The 20,588-nt window shown below is 37.9% G+C and overlaps 2 protein-coding genes across 2 annotated transcripts; both read left to right on the forward strand.

Annotated features, from left to right (window-relative positions):
- Nucleotides 1-1,067: 1,067 nt before the first annotated feature.
- LOC118583086 (olfactory receptor 998) lies at nucleotides 1,068-2,067 on the forward strand. Its single transcript, XM_036186391.1, has one exon. It carries the CDS (start codon nucleotides 1,094-1,096, stop codon nucleotides 2,036-2,038), a length of 945 nt encoding a protein of 314 aa, XP_036042284.1. The 5' UTR covers nucleotides 1,068-1,093; the 3' UTR covers nucleotides 2,039-2,067.
- A 15,338-nt stretch (nucleotides 2,068-17,405) lies between these two features.
- Nucleotides 17,406-18,350, forward strand: LOC118583146 (olfactory receptor 998-like). The gene has a single exon (XM_036186512.1). The coding sequence runs from the start codon at nucleotides 17,406-17,408 to the stop codon at nucleotides 18,348-18,350; it is 945 nt and encodes a 314-aa protein (XP_036042405.1).
- Nucleotides 18,351-20,588: the final 2,238 nt, after the last annotated feature.

Here is a 20,588-nt window from a genome sequence, read left to right on the forward strand (position 1 = left end):
AAAATTACTTGCAATAAATAAATAAAAACAAACCAATCAAACAAACGGTGATTGCTCCAAAGCTAGGTGCTACGTGTACTTGCCTTTTTGCCACACAGCTTTTTGTGAGAATAAACATAACACAACATAAATCATAACACAATCATAAACAAAAACATTTCTGCAATGGATAACCATTTGCCCCCAAATTCCAGATTAATGCTTCTGATTGCTGAAAAACATCTAATTAACATTTAGTCAAATAATTTCAATCACTTTATACTATTGAACCTATTTGAATAATATAGTAACTGTTAGCTACTTGAAAGTGTTATATATTGAACTACAAAAATTATCAATGACTTAAATACTCTATTTCTTTTATTTATGGAGAACATAAATTGATTATGTTGTATTAACCAATTTTATTTTAATAATTATCCTATATAATCTCCTTCTAGGGCTTTTAAACAGTTGCTCTTATTAAGTCACAAAATTATCATGAATAAAAGGCATAGTGAACATTTCAGGAATGTCATTGATTGATTAAACATGCATACCTAGGAATTTTATATAAAATATCAGAAATATTGAAATATAATTTTACATTACTTTAGCATTATATGGTTGATTTTTCTGCATAATTTCTATGGCAATTGACTGTCAACATCAGATTCTTGTAACTCCTAGGTAAGTTTCATGTCCTTTTATATCATCAGCTGCTTTTGACACTGCATCTGTTAAAGACTTTGCATATTCTTTCTTTTTATGGACAGATATTTAGGAGCATGAAAAATTATAACTACTACTAAGCATAGCAATTCTCTCTTAAAGTGTAATTTTATTGAAGGAGATTTAGGGCACATAGTTATGCAATCTTTGTAGGAAGTGTTATAGAATCCATAGGGACCAAGGCCAAACATTTTATAAGCTGTTTACATAGCAACTACCCACAGAGGCTAGAAATATCATCTTCTAGTTCAATAACATGGGCCAATAATCTGTTAAAAACCTCTTTAGGTCAACCTGCTATTGAATTAAAACATTTGTAATTGTTAGTGATAGTTCATAATGAAAGAATACACATTTGTCTCACAACAGAACCCAACTGACAATGGAAGAAAAGAATCAGACCACAGTGATCGAGTTTCTCTTCCTTGGAATCACAGATAACCTCCATCAGAAGATTGTCCTATTCATCATCTTTTTCTTTGTTTATCTTGTCACCCTGGGGGGTAACCTGGGAATGATTACTCTCATATGGGTGGACCCCAGGCTACACACACCTATGTACTTTTTTCTCAGCCACCTATCCTTTGTAGATGTATGCTTCTCTTCTTCCATAGCCCCTAAGATGCTGTGTGACATCTTTGCAGAGAAAAAAGCCATCTCTTTTGTGGGCTGTGCTACACAGATGTGGTTTGTTGGTCTTTTTGTGGGAACTGAGTGCTTCCTCCTGGCAGTCATGGCATATGATCGTTATACAGCCATCTGTAAGCCCTTGCTGTATACACTCATTATGTCCCAGAGGGTTTGTGCGCATCTGGTTGTAGGGCCTTATGCTTTTGCTATCATAAACATCACAACACATACAACTTTGACTTTTTGCTTACCATTCTGTGGTCCAAATGCCATCAACCATTTCTTTTGTGATGTTTCCCCATTATTCTCCTTAGCATGTGCTGACACTTGGATCAATAAGATTGTGCTTTTTGTCTTGTCTGGAGCAATAGGAGTGTTTAGTGGTCTGATTATCATAGTTTCCTACATCTGCATCTTGATGGCCATTTTGAAGATTCAAACTGCTGATGGGAAACGAAAAGCCTTCTCCACTTGTTCCTCTCACCTGGCAGCTGTTTCTATCCTATATGGGACTCTTTTCTTTATCTATGTTCGACCCAGTGCAAGTTTTTCCTTGAACATCAACAAAATGATTTCGTTGTTCTATACTGTGGTGATACCCATGCTGAACCCACTCATCTATAGCTTGAGGAACAAGGAAGTGAAAGGTGCATTCAGGAGAAAGATGAAAAAGAAACATTTTCCAGCAGGTAGGTAAGGTTGAATTGTGTTAGTGCTGTGCCTTAAATGTCAGTTCATGAGTATATTCTTAAAGGGAAACTGGAGTGGATTAGAGGTTGCAAGATGAACCTGGTTCTGCCACTGTGGAGTTTATCTGAAAATTGAGGGAGTTCTAAATATTTATCTGCTTCTGGTGTATTTTTTTGTGATATATCTGGCATTATAAAATTATATAGAGTTGGGCTAGGAACATAAATATGAGTGTATACTAGAAGACTACTAGAAGTCAATATTTGCACTATTTGTATGATATTCAATCTGCGGATACTTTTTTAATTCGGGCATAAAAACTAAATGATGACTGTTCACAATAGTACAAATGAATTCAAAAGAAAATAACAAATGGGAGAAATTGTTTTTATATATGTGTTAAACCACATCCATGATATATAAAGAATAACTTCAAACTAAAAACCATAACAATAAAGTAGCTATGCAAATAAAGAAACAGGCAACTCAAGGGGTTGGGGATTTAGCTCAGTGGTAGAGTGCTTACCTAGCAAGCACAAGGCTCTGGGTTCAGTCCTCAGCTCTGGCAAAAAAAAAAAAAAGAAACAGGCAACTCATAGAAATGAGGATGATAATCATAAAAAACATGGAAAATACAACAAAAACTATTAAATCTGTATCTTGATCATAAGGTCAAATTAAAAATCATTGCAGCACGTCTCAAGGGAGATAGAAATACCATGTTGGAAGGATTGCTCAAGTATGGCACTTAGTACTGACTCAGAGTCTTCCAGTTTTGAGGAAACAAGATTAGCTGAGGAGTTGGTGAGGTGAAGTCAGCTGTGGCTTGCTCAGTTTCTCTGATCTTTCAGCATTCACCCCAATACCTGGCTCCAGGTTTGTTTTTATTAATAAGACCTTTTAAGATTCATGTTACAAGTACATATTGTTCATCTTATAAGAATGAACAGCTTCCATGTGGAATAGAAAAGAATACTTTCTCAAATCCCTGAGCATATGCATTGCTTCTGAGATCTTACAAGTGATGCACACATGGCATACTACTGCTACTAGGACTAGTGATGGACTGAAGAGTTTTTTAATCATTGTGCACAAATTGAGTGTTTAATGTTCAGAAAGCAGATTTTAAAAGACTGGAGGAATGGTGACCTCTGCTGCAAACTTCATGTCTTCATTCTTTGATACAAGTGTTGAGAATCCTATCACCCATATTGACTATGGCAACTCTATATATCCACAGCTTCTCACCAATCTTGATTCTGTCTCACTGGTGTTCCTTCCTTAGAAGGGCATGAGTGTTTCTCAGGTCTTCTCAAGGGCAACAGTCATCAGAAAACATGTTATTTTATTTTGTATAATAAATTCCTCTTAGCATTTTCATATAGGAATTTTAAGCCTTGGAAATTTCTCTTCCAAACTCAAATATAGTGATAATAATAAAAACAAATTTAAAGAATGGTCCTTAATGTCTTGGATACAGACTTTCTCTTGAGTTATTGGGATTCTCCTGAATTTGTGAATTCTTCCTTAGAGAGTCTTATGCTTCCTCTAACTCCAAATACATTATCTACCAAATATTTAGCTCTGTCCCAGGTATATAAACCAAGTCTTGTAACGTTTTAGAAGATTATTTTTTTTACTTAGTTGGAGCCATCTTTTTTCAGTCCCCACACAATATCATCTTAAACTTTGTCACTGCTTATCAGATCTAAGTTGCATAAAAGGGCTTTGGAGATATGGCCCGGTCAGCAATGTGTTTCTTGCTGAGGACTTGAGTTCAGATCCCCAGGACCCATATAAAAATCAAGCGTGGTGACGTGACTATATTGGGAATGCTGGGTAGATGAGGAGAATCCCTACAGCTTACTGGTCATTTAGTGTGGCCAATCAGAGAGGTCTAGGTTTTGTGAGCAACTCCATCTTAAAAAAAAAAAAAAATGAAGTGGGAAAATCGAGGAAGACAGTCAATGGTAGATCTATTCACATATGCTTTTCACCTAAAATCACATATACATGCATACACCTCACACAAATATGTATAGAAGTAATGGAAAGAAAGATGAGACTACATGTAAAGGAAAATGACTTTGTTGTGGGAATTCTCTGCATTCAGCCAATGGCTTTGAGGAAGAAAGTCCTAGGGCATGGGCTTGCCTGCATATATGACCACTTAAGACCAGAGGAATAGGGGTCGTGCACTCTCTTGGGTGGCCAGGACCAGATAAGGCAGCAGCGTGGAGCAGCTTACAGTTGGTCTCCATCTTCCTTCCATGGCTTGGTCCCCTATGATCCTAGATCAGCAGGATCAGCACCAGTGTCTTTCTTATTCTGTATCAGTGAGTCTGTATTTCTACAGCATCCCTTAATAAATTATTAAATAGATTTTTGTGGGCTCACACTTCACAACTTTTTCTTATGAAGCACATGATTCATGTAAAACAGTGGTATGATCTGTAGGTAAAGGAAGGCTCCTCTCTCCAAACATCATTGAAGTCTCCTTCTGAAACCCCAAAGACTTCCAGAGAACTCTGTCTTAGTTTACATATATCTTATTGGAAACTATAGCATCTAAATCCTTTAGAATCCAGACTTGTGTATGAAACTTGTAGAAGCTCTGAACAGATCCTCTTTATTGTTACATCTCACAACCTGTTAATGTAGGTTTCCTTTCTTGTTGCCTGTTATTTGATTGTAGAAGAATATTTAAAGAAAAATGTTATCATTCTTATCTAACTATAAAATAGATGAGAAATTTCTTAAAAGAACATACACATGCCTAATATGTATATGAAGAACATCGAATATCATTACTCATTACAGAAATGGAAATCAAACCACATGATATTCCGTCTTACTACATCAATAATGGTTATTATTTGAAAGATGAAAGTATCTTGTGAGGATATGAATAAATTATAGCCAGGTAAATTCAGTACATTCTTTACAGAAAATAGAATAGAGGCTATACAAATGAAAACAGAATAACATAAATCCAGCAATATCACTAGTGGGTATAAGTCTAAAGGAAGGAAATAAAATCAGTGTGTTATAGACAACTATAATATTTATTATAATTTACTACTACAATATTTATTATAATAATTTACTACTACAATATTTATTACAACAGTTTACTACTACAATCTTTATTACAACAATTCACAGTTTTTAGGAAAGGGAATGAACAGAAATGTCCATCAGGAAACAAACAAATAAGAAAAATATCACATATATACACACTGGATTACTGGACTATTGTGAACAGCATAAAGTTCTTTCATTTCTAACAATATGAATTGATATGGAAGACATTAAACTAACTAAGTGAAATAATTCAAGCACAGGTTGAAAACACCAAATATTCCTTATATGCAAAATGTTATAAAAAGGTAATATTATAGAATATGAGAATAGAAAAGTAGGACCAGGGTCTGGGGAAAATAGGAGAATCTGGAGAATGTGAAGGATTCCATTAAAGGAATAATGTTATTGATTAATAGGAGGAGGAGTACATGCTAGCGTTCTGTGGTATAGCTTAAGGATTATAATTAACAAAAAAGCATGACATATCTCAAGATAGTTAGATGAGATACTGCTTACAGGGCCAGTCCTCACACTATACTCCATTCCCTGGGGATTCCCCTGAATATTATAGTGGACCTGGGTTACCATCCTCTCCCTCCCTTTGTGTCAGCCACAACTACCTAGAAAGACTGTAACTTGGAAGCCAGTAGCCACACTGGGCTGAGACCCAGGCAGCTGATCTTCACCTTCCTTCCTGTCAGTCCCTGCAATCTCTACAATCTCTTCCCCAGCCCTGTAGCAGACCGCTTGTAGGGGACTGTCCTCCCACCCAACTTCTATTTCCTGGGAGTTCACCAAACTTTGGTGTGGACACAGCTTTCTTCTTCCTGTGGACCCTTTTAACTATTCCTTCTCACCCATCACTATTCTATCCTGTCAGCCCCAGACACCTAGAAACACATTCTGCCTACATGGGACCTCCAGTGGACACATGTGACAGGTAAGTGAGTCACAGTATCCTGCCTGTCCTCTGTTATGATCTCTTCATTTTCACCCTCAGTCTTCTAACAACCTGCTTACAGATGTCCCTCCCACCTCAAATTCATCACTGACTACTTCAACTCTTGGAGTTCAGTTCAGGACAAAGGGTTCTCTCTTGGAGACTGTGTGGATTATTCTTGTCTTGCAAATTACTTGGAGGAGACCCTTTTCCCTTCACACCTCCAACTTTCTGAGGATTCTGCTTCTTGATATGGACAGGATCTCCTTAGTTCTTTACTGAAGTCCCTCCTCAGCCTTTCCTCCTGGCTCACATCTATTCTTCTCTGCCATCCCTCACTGCCCTGAACATCCACACAACAAAGACAAGCCCAGATATCAACACTTAGAATCACCTCAATTATCCCAAGCCCAGATACCTAGACACCAGTGCAAAAACATAGTCATTGACAGCTAGTACAATATATCTCCACCAGAACCAAGTAATGCTACTACATCAGGCCCCGAGGAATGCAATATAAACTACAAGAAAAGAACCATAAAAAAGCAATTACAAATATGTTCAAGGACCTGAAAGTGGGTGTGAATAAATCCCTTAATGAAGTCTTTGAGAATATATACAATACAATAGTGGAATTAAGTGATAAAAACAGTTCAAGCCATAAAAGTAGAAATAGAATCACCAATGAAAATTCAAGTTGAGATAAAATTGGAAATGAAAAATAGAAGTCAAACAAAAACCTCAGAAACAGAGCAGAGTAGAATACAAGTGTTGAAGACAAGATAGAGGAAATGGATACTTTGGTCAAGGAGACTCTTACAATAAAATAAAATAAAATAAAATAAAATAAAATAAAATAAAATAAAATAAAATAAAAATCCAGGCATACCACATCTATGAAATCTAAAACATTATAACCAGATCAAATCTGTGAATAATAGGGAGGAAAAGAAACCCATGGAGATGCCTATTAAGGCATAGAAAGCATGCAGAACATCAACTAGAAAGGACCAGAATAGAAATTCTCAATGACACACACTAATCCAAACATTAAATCTGCAGAACAAAGAAAGACTATTAAAAGACACAAGGGAAAAAGCAACATATAAAGTAGACCCACTAGAGTAACACATGACTTCTCAATGGGGACCCTAAAACATACAAGGGCCTGGATGGATGGTCTACAAACTCTAAGAGGCCACTGATGCCAGCCCAGATTACCATATTCAGCAGAACTATTAATCACAATGCTTTCATTTGAAAAAGAAAAACATTCCACAATGAAACCAAATCTAAGCATTATTTATCTGTAAATTTAGGTGTACAGAAGGCTCTACAAGGAAAACACAAGGACTAAATAACCTCAAATCAGCAGTGACCAAGAGTGGAAAACATTACAACAAAAAGCAGGAATAAATAAAACTGCTCATTGATAACTCTCAATATTATTTGTCTCCGTTCCCTAATAAAAGAACACAAACTAACCAATTGGATTAGAAAACAGAATCCACCTTTCTGCTGCATCTAAGAAATACACCTTAACATAAGGAAAGATTTTACCTCAGGGTAAAAGGACAGAAAAAGATACTCCAAGCAGATAGACCAAAGAAGAAAGCAGGTGCATCCATTTTATTTTATTTTATTTTTTGAAAGGTTTACTTATTTATTTGAAGTTGTTTTTTTTCTCATCTTACATACCTTCCACTGTCCCCCCTCCCTCCCCTTCTCCCACCTCCAACATCCCATCACTACACCCCTACCCACTCCTCATAGTGGGTAGGGCCTCCCTTGGATATTCAACACAGGCTGGCATACCAAGTTGGGGCCGATCCAGGCCCCTCTGCCCAGCATCAAGGCTGAGTAAGGCACTATAGGGAACGGGCTCTAAAAGGCCAGTGATGTACTCAGGATGATCCTGGTCCCATTGCCAGGAGAACCACAGATTAAGCTGCACATCTGTCACTCTCATTCAGAGGGGCTAGTGCTGTTAGTCCAGAGTCCATGGGCTCCCACTAGCTTGGGTCAGCTGTCTCTGTGGTTTTCCCCATTATGATCTTGTGCCCTGTCCCTTGCTCCTATTATCCCTCCTTCCTCTCTTCAATTAAAGTCTGGGAGCTTGGCCAAGTGCTTGGCTATGGGTCTCTGCCTTTGCTTCCATCAGTTACTAGATGACAATTAGGGTAGTCACCAATCTGAGTACAGGGGAAGTTTAGTTCAGGCACCCTCTCCACCATTGCTATGAGCCTTAGCTGGGGTCATCCTTGTGGGTTCCTGGGGATTTCCCTAGCACCAGATTTCCCCCTAAGCCCATTTTGGCTCATTCTGTCAAGATATCTCTTTTATTGCCCTCCCTTTCTGTCCCTCCCCTAACTCAGCCATCTTGAACCCTCATGTTCCTAACCCCCATATCCTCTCTACTCCCCCTTTCCAGTTTACCCAGGAGATCTTAACCCTTTCCCATTCCTGGGGTCATCCATGCATGTCTCTCTCAGGGTCCTCCTCTTTACCTAGCTTCTCTGGGGTTGTGGGTTGTAGCCTGTTTATCCTTTGCTTTGCATCTAATATTCACTTATGAGTGAGTACATATTGTGTTTGTCTTTCTGGGTCTGGTTTACCACACTCAGGATGATTTTTTACTAGTTCCATCCATTTTCCTATAAATTTCATGATGACATTGTTTTTTTAATCTCTACATAATACTCCATTGTGTAAATGTACTATGTTTCTCTATCCATTCTTCTGTTGAAGGGCATCTAGGTTGCTTCTAGATCCCGGATATTATGAATAGTGCTGCTATGAATATAGTTGAGCAAATGTCTTGTGGTGTGATTGAGCATCTTTTGAGTAGGTGCCCAAGAGTAGTATTGTTGGGTCTTGAGGTAGGTTGATTCCCAGCTTTCTGATAAACTGCCATACTGATTTACAGAGTGGTTGTACAAGTTTGCACTCCCACCAGCAAGGGGAGAAGTGTTCCCCTTTCTCCACATCCTCTCCAACACAAGCTGTCATCAGTGTTTCTGATCTACCATTCTAACAGATATAAAATGGTATCGCAGAATAGTTTTTGATTTGCATTTTCATGATGGCTAAGGATGTTGAACACTTCCTTAAATGTCTTTCAGGCTATTTGAGATTCTTATGTTTAAAATTCTCTGTTTAGATCTGCACCTCATTTTTAAATTGGATTATTTGGTATTTTGATGTCTAGTTTATTGAGTTCTATATATATTTTGGAGATCTGCCCTTTGTCATATGTGGGGTTGGTAAAACTCTTTTCCCATTCTGTAGGCTGCCATTTTGTCTTATTAATAGTGTCCTTTGCCTTACAGAAGTGTCTCAGTTTCAGGAGGTCCCATTTATTAATTGTTGCTCTCAGTGTCTGTGCTACTGGTGGTATATTCAGGAAGTAGTAACACTGCATTCAACGTTACTTCCCACTTTCTCTTTAATCAGGTTCAGTGTAACTGGGTTTGTGTTGAAGTCTTTGACCCATATTGACTTCAGTTGTGTGCACGGTGACAGATATGGATCTATTTGCATTTTTCTACATATCCACATCTGGTTATGCCATTACCATTTGTTGAAGATGCTTTCTTTTTTCCATTGTACAGTTTTGGCTTCTTTGTCAAGAATCAGGTGTTTATAGGTATGTGGATTAATGTCATTATCTTTGATTTGATTCCATTGGTCCATGTGTCTGTTTTTATACCAATACCAAGCTGGTTTTTTTTTTTTTTTTGTTGTTGTTGTTGTTGTTGTTGTTTTGTTTTTTTAAAATTACTATTGCTCTATAGTAGAGCTTGAAGTCAGGGATGGTGATGCCTCTGAGAGTTCCTTTATTATACAGGATTCTTTTGGCTATCCTGGGTTTTTTGTTTTTCCATATGAATTTGAGTATTGTTCTTTTGAGGTCTGTGTAGAAATGAATTGGGATTTTGATTGCATTTGTATCTGTAGATTGCTTTTGGTAAGACTGCCATTTTTTACTATGTTGATCCTACCTATCCAAGAGCATGGGAGATCCTTCCATTTTCTGATATCTTCTTCAATTTCTTTCTTTAAGGACTTAAAGTTCTTGTCATACAGGTCTTTCACTTCTTTGGTTAGAGTTACTCCCAAGATATTTTATATTATTTGTGGCTATTGTAAAGGGTGATGTTTATCAAATTTCTTTCTTAGCCCATTTATCATTTGTATGTAAGAGGGCTACTGATATTTTTGAGTTAACCTTGTATCTCACCACATTACTGAAGGGATTTATCAGCTATAGGAGTTCCCTGGCAGAGTTTTTGGGGTCACTTATGTATACTATCATATCACCTGTAAATAGTAAAAGTTTGACTTCTTCCTTTCCAATTTGTGTATCTTGATCTCCCTTTGTTGTCTTATTGCTCTAGCTAGAGCTTCAAGTCTATATTGAATAGGAATGGAGAGAGTGGCCATTCTTGTATTGTTCCTGATTTTAGTGGAATCACTTTGAGTTTCTGTCCATTTAGTTTGATATTGACTGTTGACTTGTGTATATTGCCTTGATTATGTTTAGGTATGTTTCTTGTATCTCTGATCTCTCTAAAACCTTTGTCATGAAGGGGTGTTAGATTATGTCAAAGGCTTTTTCAGCGTCTAATGAGATGATCATGTAGTTTTCTTTCTTTCAGTTTATTTATATGGTGTATTACATTGACAGAGTTTTGTATGTTGAACTATCCCTGCATCTCTGGGATGAAACCTACTTGATCATGGTGGATGATTTTTTTTAATGTGTTCTTGGATTCAGTTTGCCAGTATTTTATTGAGTATTTTTGCATCCGTGTTCATGAAGGAGATTGATCTGTAATTCTCACCAGCTCTGCAGCTTCCAAATGTGAGCTATGTTCTGTCTACCCATGCCTTTATATGCCTTGCTTTTCTGCCCTCTCATTAGCTCTTAGACCACCTACCTCACTTCATTGCCATTGCCTGTCAGTATAGACCTCCAGGTCTCTATGGTTGGTATTGGGATTAAAGGTGTGTGTTACCACGCTTGGCTCTGTTCCCTAGTATGGTCTTGAACACACAGAGACCCTGCCTGATAAGTGATCAGATTAAGATCTTAAGAGCATGTGCTCCCTGACTTTGTTTACTTAAAATGGCTGGCTCCCTCCATCCCTCACCTCCATCTCCAGGCAAGCTTTATTTATCAAAGCACAAATAAAATATTACTGCATTTCAGCACAAATAAAATATCACCACAAATATCTATCCAAAATATATTAAGAACTTAAAAAAACACTAGAGGTCAAGAATTAAAAATTAAAAAATGGGGTACAGATCTAAACAGAGAATTCTCCATAGAGGACACTTAAATGACTTAGAAACACTTAAAGAAATATTCACATCCTTCACCACCAGGGAAATGCATTTCAAAACAACTGAGTTTTTTTTTTTTTTTTAATCTTGGAACCCCCTAGAATGCCTAAGATCAATAAAACAAGTGTCAGCTCATGCTGGTGAGGATGTGGAGTAAGGGGGACACTCATCCACTTCAGGTAGGACTACAAACTTGTATGACCACTAAGAAATCAGTGTGTCAGTTTCCCAGGAATCTAGGAATAGATCTTCCCCTAAAAACCAGCTATATCACTCTTAGGCATATACCCAAAGGACTCTAGACACCACTACAGAGATACTTGCTTATCCATGTTCATTGCTGCTCTATTCATAATAGACAGAATTTGGAAACAGCTTTGATATCCATCAACAGATGAATGAATAATGCAAATGTTGTACATTTACACAATGGAATATGGTTTAACTGTTAAAAATGAAATCATGAACATCCCAGGTAAATTGATGGAACTAGAAAAAAATCATCTAGAGAGTTTTCTAAATTCAACCTAGATTAAAAAGGACAAATATGTCATGTAATTTTCTTACATGTGGTTGTTGGCTGTTATCTTCTGTTAATATAACATGGCGCAGCATGGATAACCATAGAAGTTTGGTATAGAGTAAGGGAGTTGGGTATAGGGGAGGATCTCCCAAGGAAAAGGAAATAAAATTTACAGCTAATTGCAAAGATTAAATGAAGAGGGGGAGAGAAGAGGTGGGTAAGGGAGGGAATTCATGGAGGGACAACCAACGCTAAAGGCCATTTAAGGGGGTCATATGAAAACTTACTACAGCTTCTTAAAATATATACAGATATATGGAAGACTCACCAAATAACAAGGGAGACAAAGCCTTAAATAGACATCTTTTGCCACCAAATGAAGCTTCTAGTCCCAGGAATGGACTATATCTAATGGAAGTGTTGGCCAGTGGTGCTCCATGGAAACACCTAAATGACTCAGGCTGTTGCCATGGCTACTAGTTGCTGTTCACAAAGTTATAGTAAATACCTCTTGCTGAAGACAATATCTGTGTAACTCATTGCACATGGGAAAGTTGAGCTGGTGTTAAACTAGATCCTTCATCATTACTGATTAGTGTTCGTGGTAGTGAAAAGTACTCTGCATGTATCCAGAGGAGAAAGGCATGTACCAAACCAGCTGTGAACTCTGCAATCTACAACAGTGACCTGCCTGCATAAAAAGCCGGTGCAATAGTGACAAGATGTTATGGTTGTAACCAACCACTGTCCGGTTGGATTTAAGTCCCACTCCATGATATGGAACCCATCCCCAACACTGCTTGGGTGCCCAAAAATCTCCAACTAAATATGCCATGGACCTAGTAGAAAATCAAATACTATTATTTTCCTGAAGTAACAGCAATTCAATGACTAAAGACATCATTCTTCTATATTCATAGACCAGTGCCTTGCTAGGCATTATTAGAGAAGATTTTACCTTCAGGGGATGGAAACTAATACAGAGATTCACAACTGGAGAATGTGCAGTGAATCAGAGACTTTGGAACATTCAGTAAGTACTGGAATGTATTTATCAAATCCCTTCCCCCAGGGCTCAGAGTTCTATGTAGAAGAGGAGGAAGGAAGAGGGGGTAGAAAGATTGTAAAAGCCAGAGGGAATGGATAACTTCAAGGAAACAGCATCTTCTGGACATAACATCACTGATGCACATATGAATGCACAGACTGACAGCATACCCAAGGTATGCACAAGTCCAAGCCAGATGGTGCCCAAATCTGAGGAAAAGTGGGTTGATAACTCCTTTTTATAATCAATAAGCTGTCTTCAACTGACATGTACTTTCAAAGAAAAAACTGGGTTTTTTTTTTTTTGTTTTGTTTTTTTGTTTTTTTTCCAATGGCACTGGATATACAAATTGCACTTAAAAGAAGCCCCATCCACAGCAGTAGAAGGCCAACACAAAACAAACTCAGTGATGTTTTGGGGTATTTTTTTCATCTCATATTTCTTTGTCTGGTCATTTTTTTTAATCTTTCTGGTCTTTTCCTTGTATATTATGTTTTCCCATTTTATATTTTTATCATGTGTATGTGTGTTTTTTACTCTTTTGTTTGTTTTGTTACATTCTTTTTTTTAATTGCCTGTTTGTTTCTAAAGAGAGAGGAAGAAGGCTTGATGTTGGATGGGTGGGAGACAGGGGAGCATTAGGAAGACATGAGGGAGGAGAAATGGTAATCAGAATATCTTGTATGAAAAAATTACTTTCAATAATAGAAAACAGGAGCTTAATACAATCATATAAAGTCTTGACATGAAATTAAGATGTTGGTAACCAAAGATCAATTCCCCATATACACATGAACTGAGGCATTATATCCTATCTCACAATGCACACAATATGTTATGGATATGCTTTTCCAATAAAAATAATAATAATGATTTGGCAAACAAAAGTTTATCCCTTTCCTATTTTGATGTCATGTTTTGATTTGAAAATGATGTGACTTGAATTCATTATTTTAACATTTTAGCATATTAATAGTATTTAGCAACAGTAGTCTCAATGTGAATGTGATCAAAGAAGCTCAAAGGCAGGGGTGAAATGTCTGATAGAATAGTTTTATTTAATTAGCATATTCTATTCAAGAATAATTACAAGTAGAAAGAAAGAGGGAAGTTTTGACGAAGAGGGTCCCTAGAAGGAATGTATGTGTGTGCACACGTGTGCGTGCACCTGCGCGTGTATACACACACACACACACACACACACACACACACACACACACACAATTTTATTAGGAATATTCTCTTTGAGAAAAGATGCACTTAAACAAATTGTTCTTGGCAATAATGTTGATATCTAGTTGATTTTGTCCCTTCAGAGGTAAGCCCCTGAGGCTTAAGCTCTTTGGAGACCTGCTTCTGAATAATTATAAGATCCCAGTATCAGGTCCCTTATTTTGTGAAGTAAGGGAGCCAAAGATCAGGTCAAAATTTTCTCCCTTTGTGTCTAGGACTATCAGGATAGGACATTCATCTTTTTCACCGACTATTTAGTAAGTCATCCATCTCAGAAGGTCACTGCCATGAAGGCTGTTAAAATTTTTTCCTGCACTTTAGAAAATGATCATTTGCCTTTGAAGCAACTAAAGAAGATGCAAAAGGGATATCTTTTAAGAAGTGAGTACATTGCATTTTGGACTATAGGGTGTACTTGAAATACTGAGGAGAAACACCAGGTTCAGTTTGAACTTTAATTTTTTAAGTAAATATTTTATTTATTTTTTAAAATTTATTCTTCTCTCATGTATTGCATCCCAACTGCAGTTCCCTCTCCTTGCTGTCCTCCCAGTCTCCCTCATCCCCTCTCCCTCATCCCCAGTCCTCTTTTCCCTTCAGAAAAGGGCAGGCCTCCCAGTGATATCAACCAAACATGGAATGTCAAGTTACAATAAAACTAGGCACTTCCCCTCATATTAAGTCTGGATGAGGCCAGCCAGTAGGAGGAAAAGGGTCCCCAAAGCAGGCAAAGGAGTCAGTGACAGACTCTACTCCACTGTTAGGAGTCCCACAAAAACACAAAGCTACACAATCACAACATACATGCACAGGATGTAGGTCAGAGTCAGACATGATTCTGTCTTCTTATAATGTCCTTGACCCCTCAGGTTCCTACAATCCTTCCTAACCCCCTTCTTCAGGATTCTCTGAGCTCCCTCTAATGTCTGACTATGGGTCTCTGCATCTCTCCCTTCAGTTGCTGGATGAAACCTCCCTGATGATGATTACGCTAAGCTCCAGTCTACAAGTACAGCTGAGTATCATTAAGAAACCTTCATTGCCTTTATTTTTCTTTCTGATTGTGTTTAGTTCTGTCCTTCATTTCTGGACTATACAGACTCTGGTTCCTGGCCTTCCAGGCAGTGTCTGACATGAGTTCCTCTAATGCATGGGTCTCAATTCACAAATCCCCCTTCAGGTGCTTCATTTTGGTCACATTGACTAAACTATTGCTCTGTGTCACATTTTCTAAATTGATATGCCTCAATTTTTTAAAAATTAAATTTATTTATTTTATATCCTGACTCCAGTTTCTGCTCCCTACTCTTACCTCCTACCACCTACCCCCCAAATCCATTCTCCTGTTTCTGTTCAGAAAGGGGCAGGCATCTCATGGGTATCAACAAAGCATAGTATATAAAGTTGCAGTAAGACTAAGAACCTCTCCTTGTATTCCAGGATGAGGAATAGGTTCCCCAAAACCAGCTAAAGCATTTGGGACAGCCCTTGCTACCACTATTAGGAGTCCTACAAATAGATCAAGCTACACAAAGTCACATATATGTAGAGGTCCTATGTTGGTCCTATGCAGGCTCCCTAGTTATCAGTTTAGACTCTGTGAGCTCCTATGAGGCCAGGTTAGTTGTTTCTGTGGGTTTTCTTGTGATATCCTTGACCCCTCTGGCTTGTACAATCCATCTTTCCTTTCTCCAGCAGGATTCCCCAAGCTCAGCTTAATGTTTGGCTGTGGGTCTCTGCATCTGTTTCCATCAGTTTCTGGATAAACGCTCTCTGATGACGATTGGGGTAGTCACCAGTCTATGAGTATAGTAGACTATTGTTAGGCATCATTATGTTGACAACTTTTGTTTTTCTCCAGTCATGTTTGGTTCTGTCCTAGGTCTCTGGGCCATATGGCCTCTGGATCCTTGCACCCCAGGAGATGTCAGAGGTGGGCTCACTCTAGTTGCATGAGTCTCATCACCTCAACTTTTGATAACAATGTATACCTTCTTGAAAATTGCTAGGATGGTTTAAATGACCTTATGTCTTTTTCATACCCTTCATAAGTATGAACAAAACATGTCTGTGTATAATAGGATATAATAAGTTAATTAGCATACACGCCCACATTCTCATAGTAATTTGCATAATTATCATACAATATACATACTTCAAAATACTACATTATACATGGAATATATACAATTTTTACTATCAGTCATAGTTACAAAATATATATTTGACATCTCCCATATATTAAATTGATTTCATAATTTATACCTAAGAATTTGTATAAGATATTGCAAATCATATGAAATCTTTTAATTGTTTTAGCTCAGTAGACACTTCCTTTCCCATACAATTTTTATTATAAGTTTTTGCCAACGTTTATGAGATTTGTTGATGTCAGAGGCATGACTCTGATGTTCTTTTGGTAACATCATATTCTTTAGGTCTAGTTATGCATCAGGAGTCATGTCAACCACCCCATTCCTCACTTGATTTCTTCCATTTCATAATGATGCTTTTTGCATTATATCTGTCAACAACTACATTTTATATTTCTAAAGGAAGAACTTCGTGACCATGGTCAATTGTAACTTTACTTCTAAACACAGCTAATTTAATTATCACTTAAAATATTATTTTATAATCTGAAGGATGTTAGATCATATAGGCAGACACTATTTGATGGGAGTAGTTATAGAATCTAAGGAGATCAAGAGTAAGCTACTTCCAAGGTTTTAAAGGGTATTTGCACAACTATCCAGACATAAAAGTTAAGAATATTAATTATTTCTCAGTTCAATAATATTTACAATCATGTTACAGGATACTTAATGTATAATATTGAATTAAAAATTATTATAGCTGTTAGTGATTATAACTAAGTAATATAGTTCACATAGTAAGTCTAAAACTAAATAGTAATTATCATGGCAAATGTAATTTCATAATGTGAGTGTACTTTACATCACATGCTAGACAACTCTTGATGAGAAGGGATACAGAATCCAAAGAGCTCAAGGATAAGTTACTGATGTTTGCATAAGATTTTTGCATGACTGCCTACATCTATCCTTACAGTTCATAATGTTGATGAGTTGTCTGTAACAGACCTATTGAGAACAATCTGACATTGATTTCAAATATCACTTGGTTGAGCATGGTAAGGCCTGATTCTTGTTCTTTTGACAGATCTCAACTGACCAATGGAAGAAAAGAATCAGACCTCAGTGACTGAGTTTCTCTTCCTTGGAATCACAGATAACCTCCATCAGAAGATTGTCCTATTCATCATCTTTTTCTTTGTTTATCTTGTCACCCTGGGGGGTAACCTGGGCATGATCATACTCATATGGGTGGACCCCAGGCTGCACACACCTATGTACTTTTTTCTCAGCCACCTGTCCTTTGTGGATGTATGCTCTTCTTCTTCCATAGCCCCTAAGATGCTGTGTGACATCTTTGCAGAAAAAAAAGCCATCTTTTTTGTGGGCTGTGCTACACAGATGTGGTTCTTTGGTCTCTTTGTGACAACTGATTGTTTCCTCCTGGCAGTCATGGCATATGATCGGTATACAGCTATCTGTAAACCTTTACTGTATACACTCATTATGTCCCAAAGGGTCTGTGTGTGGTTTGTCATAGGACCTTATGTCCTAGCTGCTATAAACATCACAACCCACACGACTTTGACTTTTTGCTTACCATTCCGTGGTCCAAATACCATCAACCATTTCTTCTGCGATGTTTCCCCACTGCTTTCATTAGCATGTGCTGACACATGGATTAACAAGGTAGTGCTTTTTGTTCTGGCTGGAGTGATAGGAATTCCTAGTGGTCTGATCATCCTGGTCTCCTACATCTGCATCTTGGTGGCCATCTTGAAGATCAAGACTGCTGATGGGAGACAGAAAGCCTTTTCCACATGTTCTTCTCACCTAGCAGCTGTTTCCATTCTTTATGGGACTCTTTTCTTCATCTATGTTCGACCTAATGCAAGTTCTTCCCTGGACATCAATAAAGTGATCTCCCTATTTTATACTGTGGTGATCCCTATGTTGAATCCCCTCATCTACAGCTTGAGGAACAAAGAGGTGAAAAATGCATTCAGTAGAACATTGGAGAGGAAGCACCTCCTAACAAATGCTTAAGATAGAATTCTCTTTGTGTCAGACCTAAGATGTTGGTGTAAAATTTATGTTAAAGACCATAGGAATGAGAATTAGAGGCCACATAATGAACCTGGTAATGCAGTTTGTAGTCTGAAAAGTCAAGACATGCAAGGCTGTGGTGGCAAACGCCTTTAATCTCAGCATTTGGGAGGGAGAGGAGGCAGATCTCTGAGTTTGAGGCCAGCCTGGTCTACAGAGCTAGTTCCAGGATAGCCAGGAGTACACAGCGAAATGCTATATCATATTGCTCCCCCCGAAAAAAGTGAAGATTCTTCTAAATACTTTTATATGCAGCCTTTTTGGATGTTATAATCCTAGCTAAATAATAGAGGTATATTGAGAAGAGATGTATAAATATATACTAGAAGGTAACTCAAATGAATATTATATGAATGTATGAATATTTCTTAATATAGACATGAAAACTAAATATTAGAAATGATAAATCAAAGCATGTAAAATAAAATACAATAAAAGCAAAGATGGCTGGGCGGTGGTGGCACACGCCTTTAATCCCAGCACTCGGGAGGCAGAGGCAGGTGGATCTTTGTGAGTTTGAGGCCAGCCTGGTCTACAGAGTGAGATCCAAGAAAGATGCAAAGCTACACAGAGAAATCCTGTCTCAAAAAAAACAAAACAAACAAACAAACAAAAAAAAGCAAAGATGTTTTCATATATGTTCCTTCATGAATAACATTAATAATGTACAAAAGAGCGTTACATTAATAAACCAGTGATTAAAAATAATTAATCTGGAAAATAAATGAGTAGACAATAAACATAAATGAACAGATAGATGCCTGTCATTTCTTAGTTTTGGAAGTTGCTTGCTCTGTACTTCCTATTTACTCAGGTAATATTATATCCTTTTTGGGTTTCTTATGGGGTTGAAGATTATATAGTTATAGTTACAGTTTTCCTTAGTTGGTATAGAAAATAAATTAGGTACAAAACTTTGGACTCATCAAGGTAAGATAAATAAATAACAGAGCATTTTCTCTAAATTTGCCAAATATCAATGGATTGGACATTATGAATATATTTCTGATTTGGTAATACTCTTACTGTACATAGTTTTGCACTGTTAGAGTTAAAAATCTTTCCTTTTTTATTCAGACAAAAATGGGGAAATGTTGCAGGAGAATTGTCTGTACAGCAAATCCACTGTGCCATTAAAGCAATCTTGAATCAGAGGATGGAGTCAGTGATTAGCTGACCAGGATTAGCCATAAAGTTCTTGGATGACTTAGCAGAGTGGCTGTCAGGGACAGGAAGAGAGGAGAGAGGAGTGTAGCATGAATCCTAATTGGTCTTAATAATTAAAAACCCAGAGTCAGATATCAGGGTGAAAGCTGAAAGACCAAAGAAGCAGAGCAGCCAGCAACTAGAAAGACTTCTTACCTCTATGAATCCTCAGACTCAAAGGGGGCTCCTGTTTTATATTCCTTTCTCCGTCCAGCCATATCACTTTCTGTCTCCACCTCTTTAGTGCTGAGATAAAGGGTGTGAACCACCACCACCACCTGCCTCTCTTTCTCTTTTGGACTGGATCAATCTTGTGTAGCCCAGGGTGGCCTTGAACTCACAGAGATCCATCTGCCTCCTTGTCATTTATTTATTTTTCTAAAAGTCAACCAGTTCTGCCTAGGTTTATAAAGATCCTTGCAGAGGTGTCAGGATAAGGTTTTAGTGTGAAAGATTAAGTTGTGATGGTTCCTATCACGAGACAAAGAGTGTCTAGAAAAGAGGGAACAAATCACAAATACAAGGGGCTCTGAGGTGAGGAGGCAGCTCCCACCTGGAGCAGCTGGAGCCAAAGCAAGTGGTCAGATTTGGGAATACCAACATGCTCTTTGGGTCTTGTGTGGTAGTGGGCTGAAGGGACAGGAGGGTATCATAGTTCCTCCGTTCCTTTCTACCATCACTAAACACCAGCACAGATCTGGGCATGTCTTCTCTGGCAGACGTCACTTATACAGAGGGCTTTGTTTGATCCCAGTGTTCGGCATTCCCTACCAAGCTCCCGGGAAGTTTACCACATCAGCACAAGGAGCCATCCCACTGGGGAGAAGGTGGGCCTGTGTTGACAGCAACTCACAAAAGCAGGCATTGTCGTTCAAGAAAAATGGACAGGCCTTGGTAGTCCTGTCAGGAACTCAGTGGGCTGAGTGGAGCAAGTTGCTGCAGCCCTTCCCACAGGAAGGCCAGGGCTGTTGG

The sequence above is a fragment of the Onychomys torridus genome, chromosome 4, assembly GCF_903995425.1.
Source record: "Onychomys torridus chromosome 4, mOncTor1.1, whole genome shotgun sequence".
Taxonomy (NCBI): Eukaryota; Metazoa; Chordata; class Mammalia; order Rodentia; family Cricetidae; genus Onychomys; species Onychomys torridus.

Excerpts from the sequence above, each read along its gene's own strand:
- LOC118583146 (XM_036186512.1), top strand. The coding sequence starts at position 17,406 with ATGGAAGAAAAGAATCAGACCTCAGTGACTGAGTTTCTCTTCCTTGGA.
- LOC118583086 (XM_036186391.1), top strand. The coding sequence starts at position 1,094 with ATGGAAGAAAAGAATCAGACCACAGTGATCGAGTTTCTCTTCCTTGGA.